Source organism: Geotrypetes seraphini, chromosome 7, assembly GCF_902459505.1.
Source record: "Geotrypetes seraphini chromosome 7, aGeoSer1.1, whole genome shotgun sequence".
NCBI lineage: Eukaryota > Metazoa > Chordata > Amphibia > Gymnophiona > Dermophiidae > Geotrypetes > Geotrypetes seraphini.
The window spans coordinates 136,765,726-136,793,048 of NC_047090.1; the positions used below are offsets into that span (position 1 = coordinate 136,765,726).

Genomic DNA, 27,323 nt, shown 5'->3' on the forward strand with positions numbered 1-27,323 from the left:
CCGACCTGAGGAGACCGACAGGGCGGGCCACCTTTAAGAATGAGAGGTGCGTCTTGACCATACTGATGCCTCGAACGGCCTCGAGATCCACGGGGCAGCGGACCTACCCCAGTGAGGCGAGTCTCTCGACCGCTTCGAGGGTGGAAGCCTCGAAGAAGAAGCGGCTTTGGAGAGGTGCTTCGACCGAGGTGCGTGGGCTGGAGACCCAAGCCTCGAAGTAGCAGAGGAAGACCGACTAGAAGAGAGCCTGTGAGACCGTCGAGACCGCCCCCGAGGGGCGTCGAGCGGGCGCTCAAGCTGGCTTGCCGAGAGCGAGGTTGAGGCAGGTGCAAGCTGGCTCAGAACCGTCAGTATGGCCATCAGCATGTCCTCGAATATCGGCACAGAGACCATTGGATCAGGCCTTATAGGTGCAGCAGTGCGCTCCAACAAGGGCGACCTCGATGAAGAGTATTCCCGTTGTGTGGAGGCATGCTTAGAAGGAGGTCTCGATGGGGTATGGCCCACTGAACTCCCCCGAGACCCCAGGGGAGGCTTCTTTGCTAGCGAACCTGAGGGAGGAAGAGGAGACTTACCCGAGGCCGCAGGTTTCATCGGGGCAGCCACCGAAGCCTTGGTGGAAGAGGGCGACTTCAACGAAGTCGAGGCCTTCGAGGCCGAGGTCACGCCGGCTCCAGAATCTATGGCTCCAAACAGTTCGAGGATCTGTGCCCGTCTCCTACGAATCGCATGCGGCCGGAGGGCAGCACAGTGCGGGCAGGACTCAGTCCGATGATTGGCTCTGAGGCACTCAATGCACCAACAGTGGAGGTCAGTAACAGAAATCACCCGACCGCACTGAGTGTACTTTTTAAATCCAGTGTTAAGCCGGGACATAGGGTCAGAGCGTTGCCGCAGCCGCGAGAGGCTCATCGGCCTAGTTGGACCCAGAGCCCTGGGTCAACGACAAACATGGTAAAGTTTTATTTATTTATTTTTTTAAGTCGAAACGCACCGCATAGCGACTCACCCGAAAACAAAAAAAATAAATAAATAAATCAAAGCAAGCCGCGGTGCAAGAAGCACTCCGATCTCGCAGAGCAAAGGAACAGGGCTTCTGGCTCTGCGGAAAATGTAGAACTGAGGCCACGCTGAGGAGACACGCGCCCTGACTCAAGCGGGAAGACACATGAGCATGCACGATACACTCACAAGCTTGAAGATCTTCAAGCAAGTTTGCTTGCAAGAGTGTCCGATCGGGGCTCCGTAGATGACGTCACCTACATATAGAGAATATGCTGCCTGCTTGTCCTGGGATAAAAGTAGTTAATATCTTATTAAAGAAATGACAATTTTGCACGAGGTAAAAAAACTTTATGGTTTATAAATCTCCCCCTCCACGAAGGCCTGCATGTTCCCCCCTTCTCTGCAGCATCCTCCAGCTTCTCCCATGGCCTCCTAGTCTTAGTTTCAGCTAATTACCGTAGCCTGCAAAGAGGATCTCCAGTGCTGTAGCATTCCTTGCAGGCTGCCATTGGCCTCTGCAGCACGTTCCCTCTGCCGTGGTCCGTCCTCCTCTGACATCAGGGGCAGGATCACGGCAGAGGAAGCATGCTGCTAAGGACGATGGCAGCCTGCAAGGATAGCTACAGCACCGGCAATTGTCTCTGCAGGCAGCGGTAATTATCTGAAGGTAAGAGCAGGAGGCCGGGGGGAAGACAGAGGACGCTGCAAAGAGTGGACAGCACTAGTACAGACTGCAAGCCGCAAAATAGTACCTGGCGGGCCACAAATTTGAGACCACTGCTCTAGGGTATACATATTCAAGGCTTCCAGTCTCTCCTCGTACATCTTTTAGTACAAACCTCCTACCATTTTCATCACCTTTCTCTTAACTGCTTCAAGTCTTCTTATATCCTTTGCCAAAATTGAACACAATACTCCAAGTGGGGCCTCATCAACAACTTGTAAAAGGGCATCTAAGGTAATCTGCTGTCCTGCTTGTCCTCAGAAAAAGCAAAATTATTCACCTGTAGCAGGTATTTTCCAAGGACAGAAGGACACAGATGACCACATCCTTCCCACTTTCCCTAGGAGTTGAATTATCTATGAATTTTATCCAGCTGTGAGTCCCACAAGTGTTGAGTGGGCAGGAAGGTAAACACATGCACAGTCGGGCCTGCCAAAAGCTTCTAGAAAAAACAGAGTGCTGGGTAGCATCCATGTTGCGCTTCCATTGTCTTAACTTACCCGATTCTTATAAGCCCTACTGTTATATTTATTAAAAAGTGTATATAGACAAAAAGGCTGATGTACAGATTGTGTAAGTACCTTAAATATTGCATGCAATCTCGTACTGTATTTTATGCAAGCCACCATTGGGATCCAATGTAATCTCATCAAAACTAAAGAAATGTGTTCCAGAAGTTCAGTCAGCCTTTACAAAATATGAAAACTCAACTAGTATCAATTGAAAAGCTTTTGAAACAGAACCAAGAAATCCCCACATACAAAATGTTTGCTCTAATTAACTGAAGCAAGATCCAAGTGCTGAAGAGCAGTTTGAAAATCCTCAGTTGACAATTAAGTTGACAATTAAGTTCTCATCTTCTAAAATAACCAAATTATTTAAAAAAGGTTATCTTAATTACCTTCTAGGTGTGAGGCTTAAAAAGGTCAACTCCGAATCTAGCAAAAAATCTAAACATGGCACCTCTAAATAAATAAAAACAGGTACATTACTCACAGTCACTGTGAGAAGGGCAGCTAAAATGTGACATATCACAGGACCAAGCTCTGAGTTTTGGATAAGTTTATACAATTAAGCCACTAGCCTTCACTAGAACAAGGAAGAAAGCATATCATCGGCACACATGCAATCTGCAATCCCCATAAGAACATAAAAATTGCTGCTGCTAGGTCAGACCAGTGGTCCATCGTGCCCAGCAGTCCACTCACGCAGCGGCCCTCTGGTCAAAGACTAGTGCCCTAACTGAGACTAGCCCTACCTGCCTTTCTTCTGGTTCAGCAGGAACTTGTCTAACTTTGTCTTGAATCCCTGGAGGGTGTTTTCCCCTATGACAGAACTTCCTTACGTTTGTACAGAATCTATCCCCTTTCAACTTTAGAGAGTGCCCTCTTGTTCTCCCTACCTTGGAGAGGGTGAACAACCTGTCCTTATCTACTAAGTCTATCCCCTTCAGTACCTTGAATGTTTCGATCATGTCCCCTCTCAATCTCCTCTGTTCGAGGGAGAGGAGGCCCAGTTTCTCTAATCTTTCGCTGTACGGCAACTCCTCCAGCCCTTTAACCATCTTAGTCGCTCTTCTCTGGACCCTTTCGAGTAGTGCATTGCAGAGTGGTCACTAATACAAATTAAATCGTGCGGCTGATTAGGGCAGACTCCCACTCACTGCTGTCAGATACCTATACCCACTGTATTATTTCCTGTACCATAATCTCCCTAACCCTGAGATGTCCTGGCTGTCTAAATTAGATTGTAAGCCTTTCTGAGCAGGGACTGTCTATTCTATGTTAGAATGTACAGCACTGCTTATGACTTTCAGTGCTTTAGAAGGAAAAATTATGTTCTTACCTGTTAATTTTCTTTCCCTTAGACGCAGCAGATGAATCCAGAGACCAATGGGATAGCTCACATCTACCAGCAGGCGGAGATAGAGAAACTGATTAACAGGTGGTCCTATTGGCTGGCACTCCTCCTGTCTCATCAGTATAGCTCCTTGCCCAAGCACACGTAACCAGCAATAGGCATAGCATGTAAAAAACTTATTTCCCATAACAAATCTCAAAATGCAATAATACAGAAAACAACCTGCCATAATAACAAACTGCGAAAGTTGCAAAAGAAAAAACCGAGAGACAATATCCAGAAAGGATGGGGCTCTGGATTCATCTGCTGCGTCTAAGGGAAAGAAAATTAACAGGTAAGAACATAATTTTTCCTTCCCTAGCAACAGCAGCAGATGAATCCAGAGACCAATGGGATGTAGCAAAGCAATCCTCAATCTGGGTGGGAAGCAAACGTCGCTTCCGCAACAACCGAAGCACAAAACGCCCCTACCGCATGCGCCCCCACATCCAAGCAGAAATGGGGAGAGAAAGCACGCTCGGAAGACCAATTAGCCGCGAGACAAATTTCCTCCAAGGAAAAAACCTCTGGGCCGAACCCAAGAAGTAGCCATCGCTCCAGCGGAATGGTCATGAAGTTCTTTCGCCAACCGCTTCCCTGCCAGCAAGCAAGCATAAAGAATGTCCTCCTGGACCTATTGAGCGATGGAGGCTTCGGAAGCCACCAAACGTTTGAAGCGTCCCTTGAAGAATGCAAAAAGGAGATATAAACAACTAAAAGTCGTAAGAAACCGAGCTCACAGAGAACGCTACGTACATATAAAAAAATGCAGTGAATAAAAGCACTGCTCCCAATTTCCCCTCCCAGGAAGAAGGAAGGAAAAGCGAGCATGACATAAAAGAAAGGATGACACCCCCCTAGAAAGAAACATTGGTACCATCCAAACTGATACCCCATATTTCGGAAATCAGAAATAGGAATCCCCGTTGAACAAGGCCTGCAACATAGAAAACTGCAGAGCTGAAGCCATGGCCACAAGAAACCCCATGTTCAACGGCACAGCCCTTTAGAGTCCCAAAAGACAAGGATGAAATGAAGCCTTCGGTATACTGAGAAGAAGTACGTGAAGATTGTACTCCAAACCGGGCTTTCTAAGAGGCGCATGAATATACCGGACTCTGTTTAGGACCTGAACTACATGAAGCTGAGAAGTAAGCGAAGAGCAATATACCTAGCCCTTGTAACAAGCTAAGAATGGCACTAGAAGCTGAAGGGAATTGAACGCTAAGCCCTCGGCAATACACCTGTGCCAAAAAGGAACTCTGAAGTGGTTCAAACGTTAAGAAGCACCCAAGAAAGGAAAAACCTCCAAAAGGAAGCAGAAGCCACAGGAGAAGACGTCCGTAGCACCTGGATAAGAGAAGAAACAACCTGCTTCGCATAATCCTTACACGTCAGCCAAGATTTTTCAAAAAACTAGGTCGTAATACTAAAGTAGTACAAATATCCATGTTGAACGAACCCTAGGCGAGCAAAGCCGGAGATACCAGGAAACTTCTTAGTCCGGCTGTTGAAAGACTCATCAAATCCGCAAAGTAAGGATGGCGCCGCCAATCCAGAGATTCTACAAATACTGTGCCCGGAAAGCAAGCTCGAGGTGGCAAATCCAAGCCATCATCAGCCAGCGGAAAACACTGAAAAAGAGAAGGCAGAAGCGAGAAAGGAGCCATGCAGCTACCCCCTCTAACTCCCACTCCCTGGGCCCGCCGAAGAAGCTAGGAAGCTTAGAATTGAGAGACGAGGCCATGAGGTCTAGGTCAAGCAGAACTCACTTCCATAAAAAGAGCTAGAACGCTTGAGCCACAAATCTCAATATCCAGGATGCAGAAGATTACACTATTACTAACATGCACACTTTCCAGAGCGTACACAGCGCTGTACACTGTAACATACAAGAAATGGGCCATGCTCAGATTCCGCGGAGAGAAAGTCTATCCAAACTCTTATCCTGATCCATAAAAGGATCTGCCAACAGAAGACGAAGATGAGAGTCCACCCATTGAAGCAGAACAACTTCACCTGCCAATGAGTACAACACTTACTGCCCAAGCAGTAGAGAAATACCCCCATCCTAATACTGACCAAAAGGACCCTCAGCGGCAATCCGGAAGAATGATCTGAAGCTCCAGAAAGGTAGCCTGACCCTGCTCAAGAGCAGAAGAATGAACAAGTACTGAGTCGCCTCTGAAGACCAGACTCCAGGAGCTGAGGATGGAAGCCACGGAGCCCCCCAACCCGACAGCCCGGGATGGTCGGTGGTCATGAGATAGTCCAGCAAAGACCGAGGCATGCCTTGAAAAGAGAAATCGCGAGCAGCCACCAAATCATACAGAGTGACGCAGGAGGAGCATACCAAATAATTGGTGCCCTGAGATACCGGGAACCACCGGAACAAAAGCGACTGCTGTAGCGTAAGAAGGGGAAAGCAACCCGAAGTCCCCAGTGGTGTCAGCAATATGGATCCCAGAAACTGTACAGAATCCCATACTCTTGGTCATGATAAGCGAAGAAGAATACCAATCTGAGACCGAGACCCCATGCCCAAGTCTCTGGAAAGAAACACATGTCTCTCCTATATGAATAAAAACATCACCCCGATATACCTATAAATAGTACAGGAGAAAAGAGTGCTGTGCAAATTCAAAGATGCACGTGTAAAGAACTGAGGAAAAGATATCACCCTTTTCGTGTCAGTCAAATGGCCCGACTGGAAGTCGTCCGAATCAAGCAGGCAGTCAAGAAGAAATTAGATGAATCGCCTGGTAGCGCCAAAACGGTACCACCGCCCACATCACCTAAAATGTTCGTGAAGCCTTGGGTAGGCAAAATGGCATGTGCCAAAACTGAAAGCGCCGCTCCAAGAGAGGCAGGCAAACCAAGTGCCGATTCGGAGTCCATAGAGAAAATGTAAATATACTCCCAGGTTGTCTGCAGAAATGTGTAACCCCGAGAAACTAATTCAGCAGAATGGGATCCAGCCTGCCCAATACCCCCTATCTCGGGCACCATGCAGTAAGTGGAACAACGTTCCTTAGTTCCCGAAGAACTACAAGGACCGTCCTGAGGACCAGTAACACTGAAAAGGGAAACACAAAACATAGAGACTCCAAGAACGAACTGGAAAACCTGAGGAGAATGCAAAGATGCAAGCATCCTGAAAAATCTTCACAGCCCTCTGACCTGACATTATAGTGTCTTCTCCCTCATGAGAAAGCCTGAAGAGTCATTGGAAGAAGTCAAGATCCCCTCAGAATGAAGTGCAGAAGGTCAGGGAATGGCAGAATAAGACTGTAGGATCTGCAAGAAGATTCTCCTAGGAAAAATCAAGGTTCACAATGTAAAGAGGAATATACTGGAACCATGAAAACAGTACTAACCCCATGCAACATGAGCAAAATACGTATGTCCTTTAAAGTGAATACGTACTAGACTCAATCAAGATGCGGCATCTACCGCCCCATGGAAAACAACAGCATCCTTACAGGTATCAGACAAAGCTCACATCATTAATGAGAACTTCAGGGATGAGGCTAACAGCCACATAGTGCGTGATCCTCCATGGGTTTGATAGAATAGGTAACTGGCTCCTGGTTAAAAGGAGTTGTACAGCCCTTTCTGTCTGGTTGGGGGGCCCGTCTAGCATGTGCCATGAGAAAATGGTGACAGGAGAAACCAGCGTGATAAGCATGGAAATCTGAAGTCCAGGCCCCCTCAGAAATAGAGAAAGAGAGTCCTGGCCGCAGGAATATGTGCAGTGTCATTATGCCCATAGAGACAGCCTGAACTTGGAAACTACTTGTACTACCTTTAGGCATAAATATCCTGTGCCACTACTAGACACATGCAGCTCAGCACAGAGGCCCAAACAAGGACAGTTACCAATAGACAAAGGCTCAATCTGCAGGGACCCCCAAGAGAGACAATGAGATACCTGTGTGAAATACAGGGCACTATCTTACTGCTGATCTCACTGTGCCGTGAGTTGCCTTATGTCGCCCCCAGTCTGGAGACAAACCGAGACTGGGTGACCTAGCACAGGTCAGAGTCTCTCTGGTAAACCCCTTGAGTGCTAACCCCAGAGTCCGATTAAACAAGCAGCTTCCTTCAAGGGAGTACAGCAGGAACACAGACATAGACATATAAAGCTGCCCAAGCTTGTCCCAAAGCTGGTGAAACACATACAACTTGTCTGAACCAGAAAGGAGAGAAGCCCCGGCATACCCTGACCAAAGTCAGTTGGAAACAAACTACCGGAACGCTGCAGCTCTCCCGCCATCACCGGAGACCCATGCGCACGCCTGATTCTCGCTGACACGTGGCCGCTGCATCAACGCTCCTAGAAACATAGTTGGATTCGAGCCCTGCAAAATTTACCCTGCCGCGGCTTGCATAGAAAGAAATCAGACTTGGGGAATAACCAGAAGAACGGCCCACAGCGCCGGAAAAAACATATCCCATGTCATGCGCGCTGCTATAAACCGGCACCTGCACAATCAGCTGCACATGGCCGTGACAAACACTGATGAAAGAGAGCCTCAGAATAAACAGGACTATTGCTGCACTGAAACCCAACAATGAGAACAAGTACGAGCATGAAATCGCATCGCTACTGCTGCGCTGTAACCAAAAAGGAAACAAAGCGCGTGCATGCAAAGGGCGGGAAATCCCGGCTCCCTCCATGGATTTCTAGTCATAAAACTTAGCCTCAATAAAATATCCATACCTTAAATGTATGATGACCGAACCCACAGTACTAAGACTCCCAAACAGAACCTGAAGTTTAAACAACTGTAAAAGCCAGACATACTCACAGCTTGTTGTTAGGGCCGGTTGAAGCCAGTTTGCAGCAAAATCATGGCAGAATGTAACAACTGTGGTCTCTTTTTTTTTTTTTTTTTACAGAGAAGGGAAAGAAGAAAAAATTTGAGATTCAGTCAGACCCTCTAGCAATGGAGGGAGGGTGAGGCAGGGACAAGGGGGGGCCCAAGTGTAACCTCTATAGCCAGCACCGTTCAGCCGGACACCCCTGTCTCACTGAAGAGAAACCTCAACAGGAGAAAATAAAGTTCCAGCCACAGCCAGAATTCAGGAGCTAGTTGAATAGCGACCTTTTCCTGCTGGGAGATAGAGATTACTGATGAGACAGGAGGAGTGCCAGCCAATAGGACCACCTGTTAATCAGTTTCTCTATCTCCGCCTGCTGGTAGATGTGAGCTATCCCATTGGTTTCTGGATTCATCTGCTGCTGTTGCTAGGGAAATAATAAATAGTAGTAGTGAAGGAAGCTATACCCTCTCCGCACTATGTGGTAATTTAACAACATTGGAGCCTAGCTTTGCAGCACACATCTGAAGCTAAAGTATTTGCATGTAGTCAAACTAATTCAGCAGAGCTCATACCGAATTCAGTAACCTTTACAGCTGTTTTATTTAATGACTAATACCAAAAGTGTAAGAAGACTAACATTCCCAAATTGGCATCAGGTAAAATTAATACTACCAGTCAATATTTTGGGGCTACCAGTACTTCATAAAAAAATAATGAGCAATAGCTGTTTCTACCAGTGCCACACTCCTTTTACAAAATATCTAAAAGTGCAATATAAGGGGAAAAAAATTGCATTCATGCGTACCGTTTGGCATGGCTTCACAGCGCAGTCTTTTATTCCACAGTGGCTGATAACATCCCAGAAAGGGCAAGGCTTCTTTAAGTTTGCCTGCAAAGATACAAGAGCATTACAATGGCACTCTCTCACTAAGGGGCTTATTTAAAAAAAAAAAGAAAAGTTGTTTAAATCTTTTTATTGTTGGACCAAAAAAAAAACCAAAACAAAAAACCAACAAACCCCCCCCTCCCAACTAAGAACATAGTAGAAAATCCTCCAAGAACGTTCAACATATATAACAGCTTCCTTGGTTTTCCTCCCACCCACTCCCCCCATCTGTGCCCCATACTAATACCCCACGATTTAATTTTTATTTTTTTTTACGTCCAAATGACATAGCACAGAGGTGGATGCACATGTGGTTGCAAAACTTCCAAAGCATATAATCAATCTCCCCCTAAAAAAACAAACATACTGTGATTTTGTGTTGGAAAGATCAATTTTAAGAAAATGTTGAAAATGCAGCTCTTTGTTAATGCTTTGTTTTTCCTGTAAGATATACTGCCAACAAATATCTAGGTTTTAACTTTACAGTTTTATTGCTGAATGTTTTATTGATATGTCTATTGTTTGTTCATATCCATGCGACTAAAGGGCGATCAGTATATTATGTTTTTAATCAATATGTTAACCGCATAGTTTTATGCGGTATATAAATTTTTTAATAAATAAAAACAACAGACGACAACTCATGGTACCAATCACCAAAATCAAGAAGTCTGAATAATAATAATAACAACAGTTTATATACCGCAGTACCGTGAATGGACATGCCATAGGCATAACATGGGCGGCATCACTTCTTTTCTTTTTCTTCTTTTGGCACACCAAAGGGGGGAGGGTGTTGGGAACAATCTTACATAATATGTTACAATATGTTCTATAATATGTGTATATTCTGATTGAAAATATAGATGAAGGAGGGGCGTGGCTTGACGATCATGGCTGCCAGACGTGCCGACTGAACTCTCCCCAAAACGGTGCGTGAAAACGATAACCTCTCTAACACGCTTCGAGATTTGAACCTCTGCTAATACGCTCGATATATATCAGGCATTTAGCTGTACATCATGTCTACAAATAAACCTCCGAAACCTGAGCAATCCGGCACGGGACCCACCAGCGGCAAGAGGCCTAAACACGAGGCAGCATCGCCCGTTAAACTACCGCCGAACTCTGTTGAGTCACAACTTGACCTTATTCTGAATGAAATGCGGGCATTTAAAAATCTCATGTCCCAACAAGTTGAAGAATCCCAACTAATTAAAACGGAGATTGAAGCGCTAAATGCACAGTTTACTGATGTCCGACACAGAATCGACGCTCTGGAGAATTTCAAAACTTGCCACGAAAAAGGCATTGCGCTCATACCGCAACATAACAAAGATATTGCCACACTACAAGCGGAACTGGAAGATTTGGCTAACAGAAGCCGAAGAGGAAATATTCGAATCCTTGGAATCCCTGAATCCTCTGAAGGATCGGATACCATCACCTTCTTGCATACCCTGATTCCTTCATTACTGGGTATAACTTTTGATCCTCCATTGGAATTGGAACGCGCTCATCGGGTTCCATCCAGGCCTTCTCCTAATCAAAAAATGCCACGACCTATTGTCGCCAAACTTCTACGCTACAAACACACTTTGCAGATCCTGACTACAGCAAAAGAAAAGAAGCAGATTCTTTATCAAGGCAAGAAAATCCTTTTCGTGCCTGATTTGGCGAAAACCACTGCGGCTAGAAGGAAATCTTTTCTACAATTGCGTCAGGATCTGAAAGACATAGGAGCCCGATTCGGCTTGCTCTACCCAGCGAAGATGCTTGTTACTCACAATAACAAAACTGTAACTTACATGAATCCGGTTGATTTACAGCTATATATTGAAACTATTAAGATGCACTGACTCAGATGTGTTGATCTTCCATTCATTATTATGTTTATGGTACATGTTACTGTTTATGCGTGTTATAACCATTAACCTTTCTTGCATGTGCACCGTGGAGAGGAGTCTGCACCAGGCAGCTCATGGAGTTTCAAACCCTCCCATTTTCCTCTTTCTTCTTTCACTTGTCATTCCTCTGGCACTGTTTGCCTCTCATAGGTATGGCATTTTGTTGTTATATTCAGGTTCAAGATTGGCTTTTCTCCTTGAGACTATATGCATTAATACTTCTCATGTTAAACAAAACCACATTATACTATCGTTATAATAATCACATTATTGTTTTTAAATGACTAGTCTGCACATACTAACTTTCAATGTCAATGGTCTTAACCACTGTATTAAGCGGAAAAGAGTGTCAAACTATATAAGATCCCTGAACCCTGATATTATTTTCATTCAGGAAACCCACCTCTCCCATTCTGACAATTTGAAAACCACATTGCAGGGCTATAATGCTCCAGTATTTTCTCCAGCACTTAAAAAAAAGAATGGGGTTTCCACATATGTTAAATCCTCTCTACCTATAGTGATACTTTCACAAAGTACAGATTTAGAGGGCCGCTGGTGTTTGCTGCATGTCTCACTATATGATCTCCGATTCACATTGCTGAATGTCTATGCTCCTGTCTCTGACTCCCCGGAGTTCTACCGCTCTCTTCAAACTGTTCTATTACCTTTCTCACAATACCCACTCATCATTGGTGGGGACCACAACCAACCACTAGATTATATCTTGGACAGAACCTCATCATGCAGACCTTCAAAAACTAGAACTTTAACAGAAATTAACTCATTGATTCTCAACTTTACTTTAATAGACCCATGGAGACTCTTAAACCCTACACAAAGAGATTACACGCATTTCTCAGCTCCTCATAATTCATATACGAGATTAGATTATTTTCTACTCTCTTCTTCCTTAGCATCGGATGTAACTCAGGCCTCCATACACCCCATTCTCCTTTCAGACCACGCCCCTGTCTCTATATATATTGACCTAAAAAGTCCAAGTAAATCCTCTCCTAGCTGGAGATTAAATAATTTCATCTTAACGGATGAAGCTGCTATTCAAAAACTTCACACATTCACTGAGGAATTTTTCCAACATAATGCATCACCTGATATTTCTCCTACCACGCTCTGGGAAGCATATAAAGCTACACTGAGAGGACAAATAATCAGTCTAATGGCTTGGGAAAAAAAACAATCGAACCTCTGTCTCACTTCATTGGAAGCTGACATCAAAAGGCTAGAATTGCAATATATTTCTGATTTGTCTAACACCATTTTACATTCTCAACTTATAAAGCTGAAATATGAATACAATTCTTTAGCATCTAAACTAGCTAATCAGGATATCTTCCTGATAAAATCTGGACACTATATCGGAGGCAATAAAATGGGTCGTGCTTTAGCTCAATATCTTAAAGGGAAAAATAAAAAAAAATCTCATATCACGCATATTACTACAGCGAAAGGTACCCTAACTTCTGATAAGCAATCAATAGCAACTGAATTTGAGAATTTCTATCTTAACTTGTTTAAATCAGAATCTTCCTCCACTACTGATGACATTTCAACTTATCTTAACTCCATTAATCATCCGGAACTATCCTCCAATCTTAGAAGAATCTTGGACGAACCTTTGACAATCCAGGAAATCCAAAATATTATCAAAACCCTCGCCACCAATAAATCGCCAGGCCCTGATGGCATAACTAGTGAATTTTATAAGATATTTTCCTCAATCCTTTCTCCCCACCTATTGGCTTACTTTAATTTCATCCAAAAATTCCCTGATCTCCAAAGAAACCTTTCAGAGGCCCACATAGTGATATTTCCTAAACCTGGCAGAGACAGCACACTACCTAAAAACTATAGACCAATTTCATTGCTTAATTCTGATTATAAAATTTTAGCAAAAATCCTATCCATCAGGCTTAATAATGTAATAGACTATTTAGTTTCACCTGATCAAATGGGGTTTATTAAACATAGATATATCGGAGATAACCTACGCATTTTTCACTCTGTCAATGACTACGCCAAGACTGTCTCGGAACCTGTAATAGGACTTGCTATTGATGCTGAAAAAGCCTTCGATAGAGTAGAATGGCGATTCTTGTTGCAGGTTCTGAGATGGTTTAATTTGGGTGAGTCTTTCATTGCATGGATAAGAGCTCTTTACTGGAACCCGGTATCTAAGATTCTTCTAAATGGATTTCTTTCTTCACCAATTACATTAGCAAGGGGTACTAGACAGGGCTGCCCTCTTTCCCCGCTTCTTTTCAATTTGTCCCTAGAACCTCTCCTCTTAGCAATTAAACAAACTTCTGCATTGCAAGGAATTCCCCTTGATACGAGAGAACTCAAAGTTGCGGCATATGCGGACGATATAATGCTTTTTGTTAGAAATCCGATCACTTCTCTCCCTTCCTTCATACAGCTTACGGATACTTATTCCATGTACTCTGGTTACAGAGTAAACTGGGAGAAATCTGTTATAATTCCCCTCAATAATCAGATATCCCAACCGGAACTATCTTCCTTTCCATTTGCATGGTCCTCCTCTCCTATCAAATACTTGGGTATTTATATACACAAAGACAGGGACACTATTATGGACACAAATATAACCAAACTAAAAGAACTAGTTATTGCTTCCATCTCTAAGTGGAAACCTCTCTATCTGTCCTGGATGGGGCGCATATCTTCCCTCAAAATGACCTTAGCTCCACAAATTACTTATATCTTAATTATGCTTCCCTATTTAGGCAAACCCTCATTCTACAAATGGCTTGATAAACGAATGACTGAATTTATATGGGGAAACAAAAAACCCAGAATAGCTCTAAACCAACTAAAAGCTCCCAGGAAGTATGGAGGAATGAACATTCCTGACTTTCGCAAATATCAAATTGCATCATTCGCTAAATATGGATCACAATGGATCACATATACTCACTCTCAAAGTCTTACCCCCCTGCCTTCTTGGCTAGAATTAGAACTCTCAATCTGCGCTCCAATTCCTATTAATATTATTCCCACAATGTCTCCTCCTCCCAAATTAAAATCCTTCTCACTTTTCCCAGCCACTATCACTGCACTCCGTTTACTAGATCGCAAAGCTACTCATTCCATCTTTACACGGAAAAATATGGCCCTCTGGAATAACCCAGTCATTAAACATAAGAAAAGAGCTATCAATTGGAAATCCTGGAGTAAACTAGGTATTTGGCAAGTTCAACAGCTCTTTCACCATACCAAAATATTTACTTACTCAGAACTCACTGCACTGTATCCAACCCTGAATGGTAAACAAGCTCAGTGGACGCTGCTGTCTTCCATACTCTCTTCTATACAATACTCGACCACTTCATGTATCGAAAAATGGAGTTCATTGATTATGACACAAGGAAAAGCTATATCATACTTTTATAATATTTTACAATGCGGAAGACCCTCATCTGATATAGATCTCCAACATAAATGGTCAGTAGATCTTAATTTACAATTCTCTGACGAGGATTGGGTTAAGTTCTGGACAAAGGTGAATAGACCTCTTCTCTCAGCAAATATAACACAGTCTCTGTATTTCCTGATGAGAAGAGTTGTGTGGACTCCGAGTAGAATGAAACTGGCACAATTAAGAATTGATGACCTATGCTGGCATTGTTCTCAATGCCCAGGTACCTTAACACATATGTTATATAATTGTTCTAAGATTCTACCTTTTTGGCTACAAATTTGGCCATTTATTAGCTCTATTGCCAATTGCACTGCTGATCTGTCTTTTGACATCATAATAATGAGATCTCTCCATCCTTGCTTTATTAACTCTAAATGTACACCTAAACTGATTGATATATTGATATCAGTTGGTATACAACATATTCTGCAAAATTGGAAATCCGCTTCTATGTTAAACTTCACTTTTTGGTGGAACTCTGTTTGCCTGTATAAAAAATATGAACAATATGCCGTAAGCAAGATGAAGGCTAACCCTTCAATTTCGCTTAGTGATACCTGGACTCCCATTGACAACTACTTACAATCACTCTAAAAATGTGATAATTATATAATCTGTATAACTCTCTTGGAAATATATATCCTGTATCATTATGATATTTTCTGCCAATTTCTGTAACCTGTGTCTTCTTCCATGTTACATGATGTATTTCATTCTTTTCCTTTTCTTAATTATTCAATAAACAAATTGAACTTAAAAAAAAAAAAGAAAATATAGATGAAGGTTGGGAGGTAGGGGGGGTTAAATGTATCATTAGATTTTTATGTAGTAGATATCAAAATGCTATTGTGTAATAACTTGTTGAATTATATTATTTTGTGCACTTGTCAAATTTGAAAATGAATAAAGAATTATTTTTAAAAAAAATTAATAATAAGTTTATATACCGCAGTACCGTGAAGTTCTATGCAGTTTACAAAAGATTAAAAGAAGGTACAAATTGATTGAACTTAAGAGGTGAAGGAAAGTGGTTAATAGGTCAAGAGAACCGTATTGAGGAGAAAGAGATGTACGGGTCAGCTGTCTAGATATTTCAGGAACAGATATGTTTTTAGGCGCTTCCTGAATTCCTCATAAGTAGTGGGCAAAAGCAATTGTTCTAGATCTTTACCCCATAATGCTGCCTGATGTGAGAGAAGGTGTTCATGGTGTTTTTTCAGTTTACATCCTCTAACTGGGGGGGAAATGAAGTTTATGTACTGTTTATGAAATCCTTTTTAATTTTTGATAATATTGTTTTTATTTATATAAAGCATTTTATTGTAAACCGTTTGATATATATATGATAAACGGTATATAAAGAAACCAATAAACTTGAAACTTGCTTTAAAACGGAAGGTGGTAAGGAATAAAATCGTCTTTTGACCCACTATTGATTTGGTTGTGTTGGATATTGCAGAGCAAGAAGCGTGCGTTTATCTAAACTACTGGAAAGTTGATGAGTGCTGTAATAACTATCTGTGTGTCCCTGTCTGATCCCTCAACTATTTAGCCCTGCTCCTCTGCTTGCCACCTCTCCCACCCCACAACCATACCTGCCAGACACCCACCACCCCCTTCCTCCATCCCTACCTGCTTCTTGTATCTCACCCAAGATTCCACTCCCAGTCACCATGCCCTGTGTTGCTGTGATGTCTGTGTCTGAACTCTGTGCTAGAAACTGGAGCGTGAATGCTGTGTCAAGTGTGTGTCTGGAACATGTGTAGGGGATGGGGTGGCAGAGTACTGCTGTTACTGTGTGTGTCTGAGGAACATGTGCTGGGGAGGGAGAGTGAGTGCCTGGGTATCCTCTGTTGGGGGTGGGGTCACTATGTGTGATAGGTGCACAGTGGTGTTTGTGGGGATAATGAGGCACATCTGTGATGATGGGTGAAGGATGTAGTCGATGCACTTGTGGTGGTGGAAGCTATGTTGCAGGTGGAAAGAAGGGGCAGGGAAGGCCCAACAGGAGATACCCCCAGATGATTGTGTTCAGGGATCCAGACAACTGGTAGGAAGACAATTCATAGGAAAATCCTACCAATTGTCACCCTACCTATTACAAGTACCTCTATGCTCCACGTTTTTGTTTTTTTTGTACCTTTCCACGTAGGCCTACTGCATCAGAACATGAGGCCTCTCGCAGGGGGCCTTCTCCCTCAGTATGTGCCCTCAGGTGGCCTTCTCCCTCTTCATGCCCTCCTCCCATTGTTTTTTTGCACCCCTCCACATAGGTCTACTCCTTCTCGTCCTCCTCCTTGCTGGCTATAAAATGTTCTCGTAGAAATCCACAGGCACAGGCTGACCCAGAAGCGTTCCCTCTAATGTCAGAGGGAATGCTTCTGGGTCAGCTGCTGTCAGAGGGAATGCTTCTGGGTCAGCTGCTGTCAGAGGGAATGCTTCTGGGTCAGCTGCTACCTGTGGACATGTGAATGTAATGTAATGTAATTTATTTCTTATATACCGCTACATCCGTTAGGTTCTAAGCGGTTTGAAGAAAATATACATTAAGATTATAAATGAGAAGTAAGAAGGTACTTAAAAAATTCCCTTACTGTCCCGAAGGCTCACAATCTAACTAAAGTACCTGGAAATTAATAAAGAAAAGAAAATAAAGTGAACTGTGCAGAAGGAAGAGAAGAAGTAGGCCTATGAACTGCTTCTTCTTCCAGCACCATTACCTCCTGCACCAATTCATTCGCTCCACTAAGGACTAGGTCTAGAATTGTTTTGCCTATTGTTGATTCCTGAACAAGCTGCTGCAGTAAAATTTCCTGTCAGTTTTACGCACCATCATAATGGTGTTGCAGTGTTCTCCCCAGGGCCTTTTAGCCGGGCGCACCGCCCAGCTAATTTAGATGACCGCTCAGCGAATCCTTCTGCTTCCGCCGATGCTCCTTCCCAGGCTGACTCTCCGCTGAAAATTTTGTTTGACGCCTGTTTTTTTTTTTTTTATTGCCAGCATGCTTTTACTTGCTTCAGGCCTTCCTCGTTGCCGGGTCCTGCCTACTTTGTTTCCGCGAAAAAGTTTCTAGAGAGAACACTGGTGTTGGTTCAAGTAAAGCTTGATTTCACATAACCCAGAATTGCTTTTTATAATTGAGGTCATTTTATAATGGATGTAAGCATATAGAAAAGCATATTATGCATTTAAATACAAAGCTGGCCAGGAGCATATATGTGTAAAAAAGTAGGCACATAAACACAACACCCATTTTCACTTGAAATACACATAGCTGTTCCCAGGGCTGGAGAATAGACAAGAGTAGCCAAAAGTCTGGCCTTTATGTAGAGCACTTCTAAATGTGTGTGCCCACTTTCCCTGGGGTAATTTTAAAAGGCACATAAGAACATATGATGCTGTTATAAACTGGATGCAACAGGCACCTACAGTTTTTCCTGCCCAGTTGCTTTTCACAGATTTCTCTTCCTCTTGTCCATCCTTCCTACTACGTGATAAATGTTAGCAGGAACTAAGCTCTTTTAGAACTTCCTCTTCAGAGCCAGCTAGTGAGGAGGCCATTTTTTGGCAACTGTACATTTTGTTTTCTATCAATTAATAATATTTTCCTTTTTTTTTTTTTTAATTGTTTTATAAGATATAATAAGATATGTTACAATTTATTGTAAACTGCTTTAATATTTTATGTTAAGCGGTATATCAAGTGAATAAATAAAACCAAACCTACATATCACTTGTCAAAAGTCAATCCAAGATAAGGCCAAAATTATGTCTAAGATAAAGAACTGGATTTAAGATACTTTGAGGGTAATTTAAAATGCATTTCCATGAGTAAATATTTTACACCTAGAAATATGCTTATGCTTTTATACAACTGCCTTTCCAATATGTGTATAAACTTTATGCACATAACTTAAGTATTTAAGTGCATATTTTATAGAACACACATATATGCATATAAAATACTCGTAAGCTGGATAATTTATGTGCACTAAAACTAAATAGCAGGTGGAATGTGCTTGCGAACCTACCCATGGGATAACTATGAAAAGGAAAGCATACACACTTCCCCTCTGAGAACTGGTATAATTTAAGGGCATTTTTCATCTCAACAAATTCTTGCCCCCAACACATCACAGATGGTGTACAATAAGAAGTACTGATAACAGCGAGTTAACATCGGTTGGAATTGGGAAGGGGGTAAGTGGGCAGTTATGTGGTTGGACAGCATAGGGGGGTGGGAGGGGGAACGTGTAAGAAGAGGTAGGTGTTGGAACAATTTTGGAGGATCAGACAAATTTAGCAAACAAGTGTGTTTTTAGTGATTTTCTGAATGTGTGGTACGTTAGTGAATTTAGGATTAGGTCGCTCAGGGTGTTGTTACATAGCCCTGCTTGGAAGGCGAGAGTCCTGTTGAAAAATCTTTTGAAGCAGCATCCTTTGGGGAGGGGAATGTAAACAGGAGTGTTCTTCGTGGGAAGTGGATTTTGTCCTATAGGATGAAGTGTTTCAGGAGGTAGGTGGGAGCGGTGCTGAGGAGAGTCTTGTAGCAGAGGCAGCTGAATTTGAAGAATATTCTGGCCTCGATGGGTAGCCAGTGAAGTTTCTTGTAATATAGGGTGATGTGTTCAGATTTTTTCAGGCCAAAGATTAATCGAATGGCCGCATTCTGGATTAGCCTGAGTTTCTTGATGGTTTTTTTGTGTGATCCCAGGTAGATTATGTTGCAGTAATCCAGTGAGCTCAGGATCAGCGAATGGACCAACAGTCTAAATGATGCAAAATTAAAGAATGGTTTTAATGTGCGTAGTAGTGATGTTGAAATTGCCTGTTGCCTTAGGAGGGACACTATAGCAGAGGGAGGTGAGGGGGAAGGATGATAGTAGTGAAGTTGGCTCAAGGAAGGCATGGGGATACAAATGCTGGAGATGACAGCATTGGGGATAGAGAGAAAGGGTGTTGATAACTAATCATCATTTGCCCTTACATATTTTACAGGTTTCTGCAAGTCAGTTATAAGCACATAAGAATTGCCATACTGGGACAGACCAAAGGTCCATCAAGCTCAGTATTCTGTTTCCAACAGTGGCCAATTCAGGTCCCAAGTAGTAAAACAGATTTTAAAGCTGCTTTTCCTAAGAATAAGCAATGCATTTCCCCAAGCCATCTCAATAATGGTCTACGTACTTTGAGAGAGTCTAAACAGTATGGGGCTCATAATCAAAACGGAAATACAGTCAAACCTCAGTTTGCGAGTAACCCGGTTTGCGAGTGTTTTTGCAAGACGAGCAAAACACTCAAACTTTTGACTTGTAAACAGAGTGTTGACTCGATTTGCGAGCACCCCCTCCCCCCGATAACCAGCACGCTCCCCCCCCGCTCACAAAGGCCCCCTCGCTCCAACCGGCAACCCCCCCCGCACACGAACCGGCCCCCTCACCCAAACAACTTACCCCCCCCCAATCTAGCACAGGCACAGATCGTGTGCCTAGAAGATCTTCCGGCTTCTGCCTTCCTGCCTTGAGCATGCATCTTCGCATGCTCAAGGACTTCTAATTCTCCCTCTCGCCAAGATTCTCAGCGAGAGGGAGAATTAGAAGTCCTTGAGCATGCGCAATATGTGCAAATCTCCAAGAAAAAAAGATTTCTTCCTCCACATCAATGCGGCCCGTGATGTATTTGAATGTTTCTATCATGTCCCCCCTTTCTCTGCGCTCTTCGAGAGAATATAAGCGCAGCCTGCTCAAACGTTCTTCATATGGGAGATCTATAAGTCCTGAGACCATACTGTTGGCCATTCGCTGAATCAACTCCATTCTCTTCACATCCTTTTGATAATGTGGCCTCCAAAACTGAACACAGTACTCCAGGTGAGGTCTCACCATGGATCTGTATAACGGTAGTATAACTTCAGGCTTTCGGCTAATAAAGCTCCTTCTGATGCAACCCAGCATTTGTCTAGCCTTTGCTGAAGCTTTCTCCATCTTCCCGGATGATTACTCCAAGTCCCACTCTGTGATGAACTATATTGTACTTATCATACGAGTAAAATCTGGAAACAAGGATCATGAGTGAAATCCAAAATGGCAGATGAAACTTCTGAGTTCGCAGTTCAAGGTTCAAAGTGCAAAAATGCAGAATCACGTGAAAAAGAGTCTATGTGCAGCCTGTGGGACCGGGATCCTGGCGAGGCCTAGTAGCTCCGCAGAATCCTAGTCTTGGCGCGAGCATAAAGGTGGTGGAACACAGCTTGCCTGGTGTCTCCCATAAATTGCACACCAAAATGGCCTGGTTTGTCCAAATATTACACTTTTATTGAACATCAATGAAAGTTCCAAACAAAAAGGTCAAAATTTGGCATCAATACAAAAGCCAAACGTTCCAGTTTTTTCTGCTGCTTCTTTCCTCATACACACCAGTTCTAATCCCAGCACCGGCTGTGCTTTCAAAGATAGGTTCAAAACAATAACAACACAAAACACAGTTCATCCTATATGCCACCTTCAAGGTAAGATAGAACAGTTCATGCCTCTGGTAATAGTTTTAGGATATAAGGCTTTTAACAGTATTGGCACTAATTATGTTTGTGGTAACCTTGAACAGCAATTCCCCTTAGTAGGAGCAGAGAGGCCGGTTCTCCTACAGGTGTTGCCACTCTTTCCAATCATAGAAGATCAAGGTAAATTCAGTAGCTCCCAGCACAGGTTCAAAACAGTGTACAAAAATACTTTCAAAACACAAAACTCCAAAAAGAAAAAAAACCCTTCACAAAGGAAAAGAAAATTCAGGCTTTCCCAAACCTACTCCCATTCCATGGGGTGCTCTTCCCCCTGAGGCATAACATTGTTCTCTAGACAGTCCATATCACAAACCTCAGACTGTACTTCAGGATTTTCCATTTCCCAATCCTTGCGAGAATCTTCCTGTCCTGGCCATAAGTTAGCTGCTCTAGCTGACTTCCTTCTCAGCTTTTCCTCAGCTTCCAGTCCCAGCTGCCTCTCCTCTCCTTCTGACAAGGGAAGCTCAGAAAAAGGGAGACTCGGCCAGCAACCACGCCCCCTAACAGCAGAGTCAGCTAAATTCTTAAAGAGCCCTGTCCTTCTAGTTCCTGCCTGAGCTCTGTGAACTTTTAAAGGGGCAGGCTCACTCTTGACATTGTGCACAGGATTTCCACTATACCCAGGATGTTTCTTCCACTTAGTCACTGGAACTTTAGTGATACTTACAGGAGCTTTTCCCTTGGCTTTATTAGGCCTAGCCGAATCCCTGTCACAAACCAGAGCAAAACATCATAGCAAACGAAACAGTATAGCATGGCTACGGCAAGTTCAGTTTTTGACAGACCTTGCTCCGACTTCCTGCCTGCTTACATTCTTCCTTTTGATAAAGAAAGTCTCGAAACACGGCCTGTGTTAAGGAGGAGAGAAGAAGAAAAGGAGAAGAAATTTTGCTGTTTTGCTTTTGTTCCATCTTACGTTCATGTGAAGGTTTTCTTTCACCACTTTTGTGGAGGGTTTACCAGCATTGGCTTTGTACTTTATACTGTTTCGTTTACTATGATGTTATGCTCTGGTTGCACAGACTCTTTTTCACGTGATTCTGCATTTTGCACTTTGAACCTTGAACTGCGAACTCAGAAGTTTCATCTGCCATTTTGGATTTCACTCATGATCCTTGTTTCCAGATTTTACTCGTATGATCTTGAACTGTTTTAAGATATGTACAATATATTTCATCACACTGAATAGAGCTATTTTTTCTTTTTTTGTTGTTTTTTTTGCTTTTTTGTTTGTTTGCTGTTGCACAAGACATTTATGTACTTCTGTGTTGGTTGTTGTTTGATTATGTTTGTCAAATTATGTTGATAGATAAATTGCTGGAGGAATAAAGATATATTCTGTGATGACAATCTATAATGGTTTCATTGATCACAGCTCTTATACAAAAATACTAAATAATAAATAAATTTAAATTAAATGTGAAGTGCTCAGACCTTATAACCAGTGTTTTAAGTGTTATCACCAAAACGAGGTTAACAAAGGGACCATCATTGCCTTCACTGTCCCTCGACCACCTGAATAATATTATCCACAATCTCAGTATGAGTAGATTGATATAAATGATGTACTTATCTCTGACAGATGGTAATCGGTGGTGTTAATCCTCGTTCAAACAAACATAACCAAAGTGATGTGCTTTTAAAAGGTTTTGTTTCTCTATGTGTGCCTTTTACTTCATAGTCCCAGTCCCCCCGACCCAGGTTTCGTATCTTCGTCAGGGAGGGACATTGATACTAGAGAAAATAAATTAAAACAATAAACAACTTAATTAACTCAACTAACGTTAATTGATCTGAAATAGAATCTTAAAGATTACTAGTAATCTTGCAATAAAGAATATTATGTAAATATTATAAAAATAGTATCAGTAAATCTACATACCAAATGTTGGCTCACTGTAACTAGACCAGACCGCAAAGGAGGGCAAGCTAATCACCAGAGACCAACGCTCTGCTTTTATAGGCTAAAGAACCGGAACTTATTGAATTAAGCCCTGCCGGAAATGAAATCAAACAGAAAATGACAAGACACTCTCCGTTGTGTTATAATAGTAGCCAGTCAATCTCTGAATTTAGTCCATCAGGGGTAAGGGTGTGCCAATTATAGATGAACCGCTGTTCCTTTTGAATAAGTAATTTAGAGAGGTCTCCTTGAAAATGTTCAATGTGTAATAACACCGTATATTGAAGATCCTCAAGTGTATGTGCTTTGCGGTCTGGTCTAGTTACAGTGAGCCAACATTTGGTATGTAGATTTACTGATACTATTTTTATAATATTTACATAATATTCTTTATTGCAAGATTACTAGTAATCTTTAAGATTCTATTTCAGATCAATTAACGTTAGTTGAGTTAATTAAGTTGTTTATTGTTTTAATTTATTTTCTCTAGTATCAATGTCCCTCCCTGACGAAGATACGAAACCTGGGTCGGGGGGACTGGGACTATGAAGTAAAAGGCACACATAGAGAAACAAAACCTTTTAAAAGCACATCACTTTGGTTATGTTTGTTTGAACGAGGATTAACACCACCGATTACCATCTGTCAGAGATAAGTACATCATTTATATCAATCTACTCATACTGAGATTGTGGATAATATTATTCAGGTGGTCGAGGGACAGTGAAGGCAATGATGGTCCCTTTGTTAACCTCGTTTTGGTGATAACACTTAAAACACTGGTTATAAGGTCTGAGCACTTCACATTTAATTTAAATTTATTTATTATTTAGTATTTTTGTATAAGAGCTGTGATCAATGAAACCATTATAGATTGTCATCACAGAATATATCTTTATTCCTCCAGCAATTTATCTATTTAGTACATTGAGGAAATAATGGCCACTTTAGGCTGGACTTCAAAATCTGGGCTCTCAGAAGAACGTATCTCTTCATTATTGGCTGGCAATAGACTGTTTGGAGAGGGAGATTTAGATCAAGGTTGCACCTGGGAAGAAATTAAATATTCCCATAAGGCTTTAATTAGAACCCAGCTCCACTCAGCGGCCCTAGTTGAATACTGCCATTCTAAAAGAGTACCCAGAGGCTTACGCCTATTTAAAGAACCTAGATTCCAGGATAATCTTGAATATATTAAAAACTGGAACGAAACACTGACAAGATGTTCAATTGACCTCATGCTACTCACCATTGATGTGCTAGCTCCAATCATTGAAGCACAAAAACAAGATTTACAATCCAAGATGGAGCTAATCAAAATACAAAGTACAGATGATGGCTTTATTCAATCTTATCAGGAACATGTAACAGCTATGGAGAAATATAATAAAGAACAAAGACAACTTAAAATAAAAAAATTCCGTAGAGATGAGATGGACTTTACCAGGGGATACATATATCCATGGATGAACCGAAATAGTAAAACTAAACGGCAAAGACAAACGAATACCACCAAAAAAGTGGGATTCAACTTATCAACCAGTGAGTCATCATCGGATAGTGAAAATAAAACATCTAAAGATCAGTCAAGTAAAGGTTCATTTTCTGAATTTAATACTCTGTCGGAATCTTTTTTAAGACTTCCGTCACAAGAAGGTCCCCTTCAAGACTCTCATCGAAGAGAAACTCGGAGCTCGAACAAGAACAAGAAAGCTCCAGCATAAATCCATATGGAATTTTCAATTTATCATCACGGACTTTAAATACTCAAGAAGAAGATCTCCTTGCTAAAGGTTTATCATTTGTACCTAGTGTGAAGTACGATGGTTTTGACATTAGAACTCATCTTCAAAGGTTTTTCAGATCACTAAAATTGAAAGTATTCTTTCAAGATAAAGAAAATATCATGACCGATCCTTCCTTGCCTGAAGGTCTGAAGTGCAAATCAACATGGTTGCCACCAGGCCCACAAGATCCACTTGTTGCTACCTTTGAACATCTAGTACTTAGGGATATACAAGTCCTCGAATCTAATTATAGTACACGCACACGTTCAAACTTGTCAACTGAACAGTGGAAGATAATTCAAAATCTACAAAGGGACTCCTCTATAATTATATCGAGAGCAGACAAGGGAGGCGGCATTGTTATTCAAGATTATTCAGATTATCATAACGAAGCAATGCGTCAACTCAATGATAATATCTATTATAGTCTGATACCAACTGACCCAACTAATGAGATCAAACAGAAAATAGACGAGACCCTACACTCTGCCAAGGACGAGCAAATTATTACATCTAAAGAATTTAAGTTCCTCACAAATGATTTCCCCAGGGTACCCACTATCTATTTCATACCGAAAATCCATAAAACCTTAATCAAGCCTCCGGGTCGGCCTATTGTAGTAGGCATTGGCTCAGTACTTGAGCCATTGTCTCAATATCTCGACAGTTTCTTGAAGTCATTTGTTCCTCAAGCTGTGTCATATATTAAGGACTCTTCCCATTTTTTACAGATTATAAACCAAATTGCTCAGCAAATATCAAATGAGAATTTTTTTCTAGTAACAGCCGATGTCGTGGCCTTATACACGAATATACCACAACAGGCGGCTGTTACATTAGCAGAATCATTTTTACTCAAATTAGATATATCTGATGGGAAAAGAATTATGTTGAAGAAATTAGCAACCACTGTTATCGGTAATAATTATTTCAAGTTTGAGAATCTGATATATCATCAAACAACAGGAGTTGCCATGGGAGCTACAGTGGCTCCCACGTTAGCCTGTTTATATATGACACAGTTTGAGGAAACGTTTGTTTACAAGTCTCCATTTTTCAAGCATGTCTCCTGTTGGAAAAGATTTGTAGATGACGTGTTTTTTGTATGGGGAGGTAATATTGATGAATTAAATAGTTTTCTAGAAGATATTAATCACAAAGATCCGAATATTTCTTTTACATATCAATATAATCAACATCAGATATCTTTTTTGGATATCATGGTTTATAAACAAGAAGGTCAAATTCTTACCTCCCTATACAAAAAACCGTCTGATAGAAATTCTTTGTTACAATATGGAAGTTTCCACCCAAGAGCCTTAAGAAATGGCATACCCGTGGGCCAATTCTTACGCTTAAGAAGAATTTGTTCAAATGAAGATGACTTCAACAAACAAGCGACAGCGCTATATGAGAAATTTAAGCAACGTGGGTACCCTGGGAAAATAATAAGAAGAGCTTGGAAGAGGGCAAAAAATTGCCACCGTCCTTGGCTGATGTTACCAACTAATAGAGATCAGTCAAAGACGGACACGGTATGTGTGATGCCTTACACTGGCAGTAGTAATGCGATTAAGCATATTGTTTTAAAACACTGGTCAATACTTCAAAGTCATCCTTCGCTTACTCAGAAACCTAAATTCGCATTTTCAAGAGGGCCTAATTTGGGTGAAAAATTAAAACATAAGAATTTTGACATTTCTACTGCACAGAAGAAATCTCATAAACCGTGTGGTAAATGTAAGGTATGTAAGCACGTTATGAATGTTGCTCAATTAACAATTCCTTTTTCGGGTGGTCGTAGGTTTATATTAAACACTGATACTTCATGTGACTCCAAAGGAGTCGTTTACTATATACAATGCCCTTGTTTAAAAATATATATTGGGCAGACCACCCGTAAAATTAAGACTCGTATTATCGAGCATTTGAGCAGCATACGCACCAAACGCATCACCGCCCCTTTAGTTCCCCATTGGCTGAGCGAAGCACATACACTTGAGGATCTTCAATATACGGTGTTATTACACATTGAACATTTTCAAGGAGACCTCTCTAAATTACTTATTCAAAAGGAACAGCGGTTCATCTATAATTGGCACACCCTTACCCCTGATGGACTAAATTCAGAGATTGACTGGCTACTATTATAACACAACGGAGAGTGTCTTGTCATTTTCTGTTTGATCTCATTTCCGGCAGGGCTTAATTCAATAAGTTCCGGTTCTTTAGCCTATAAAAGCAGAGCGTTGGTCTCTGGTGATTAGCTTGCCCTCCTTTGCGGTCTGGTCTAGTTACAGTGAGCCAACATTTGGTATGTAGATTTACTGATACTATTTTTATAATATTTACATAATATTCT

At 41.8% G+C, this 27,323-nt stretch overlaps 1 protein-coding gene across 1 annotated transcript in view; it reads right to left on the reverse strand.

Annotated features, from left to right (window-relative positions):
- Window positions 1–27,323, reverse strand: part of ERO1A (endoplasmic reticulum oxidoreductase 1 alpha) — a 115,030-nt gene that overhangs the window by 67,273 nt on the left and 20,434 nt on the right. Inside the window, exon 3 of the mRNA XM_033952406.1 lies at window positions 9,261–9,344. Within this exon, the coding sequence (XP_033808297.1) occupies window positions 9,261–9,344 (84 nt within the window). The remainder of the gene's footprint in view (window positions 1–9,260; window positions 9,345–27,323) is intronic.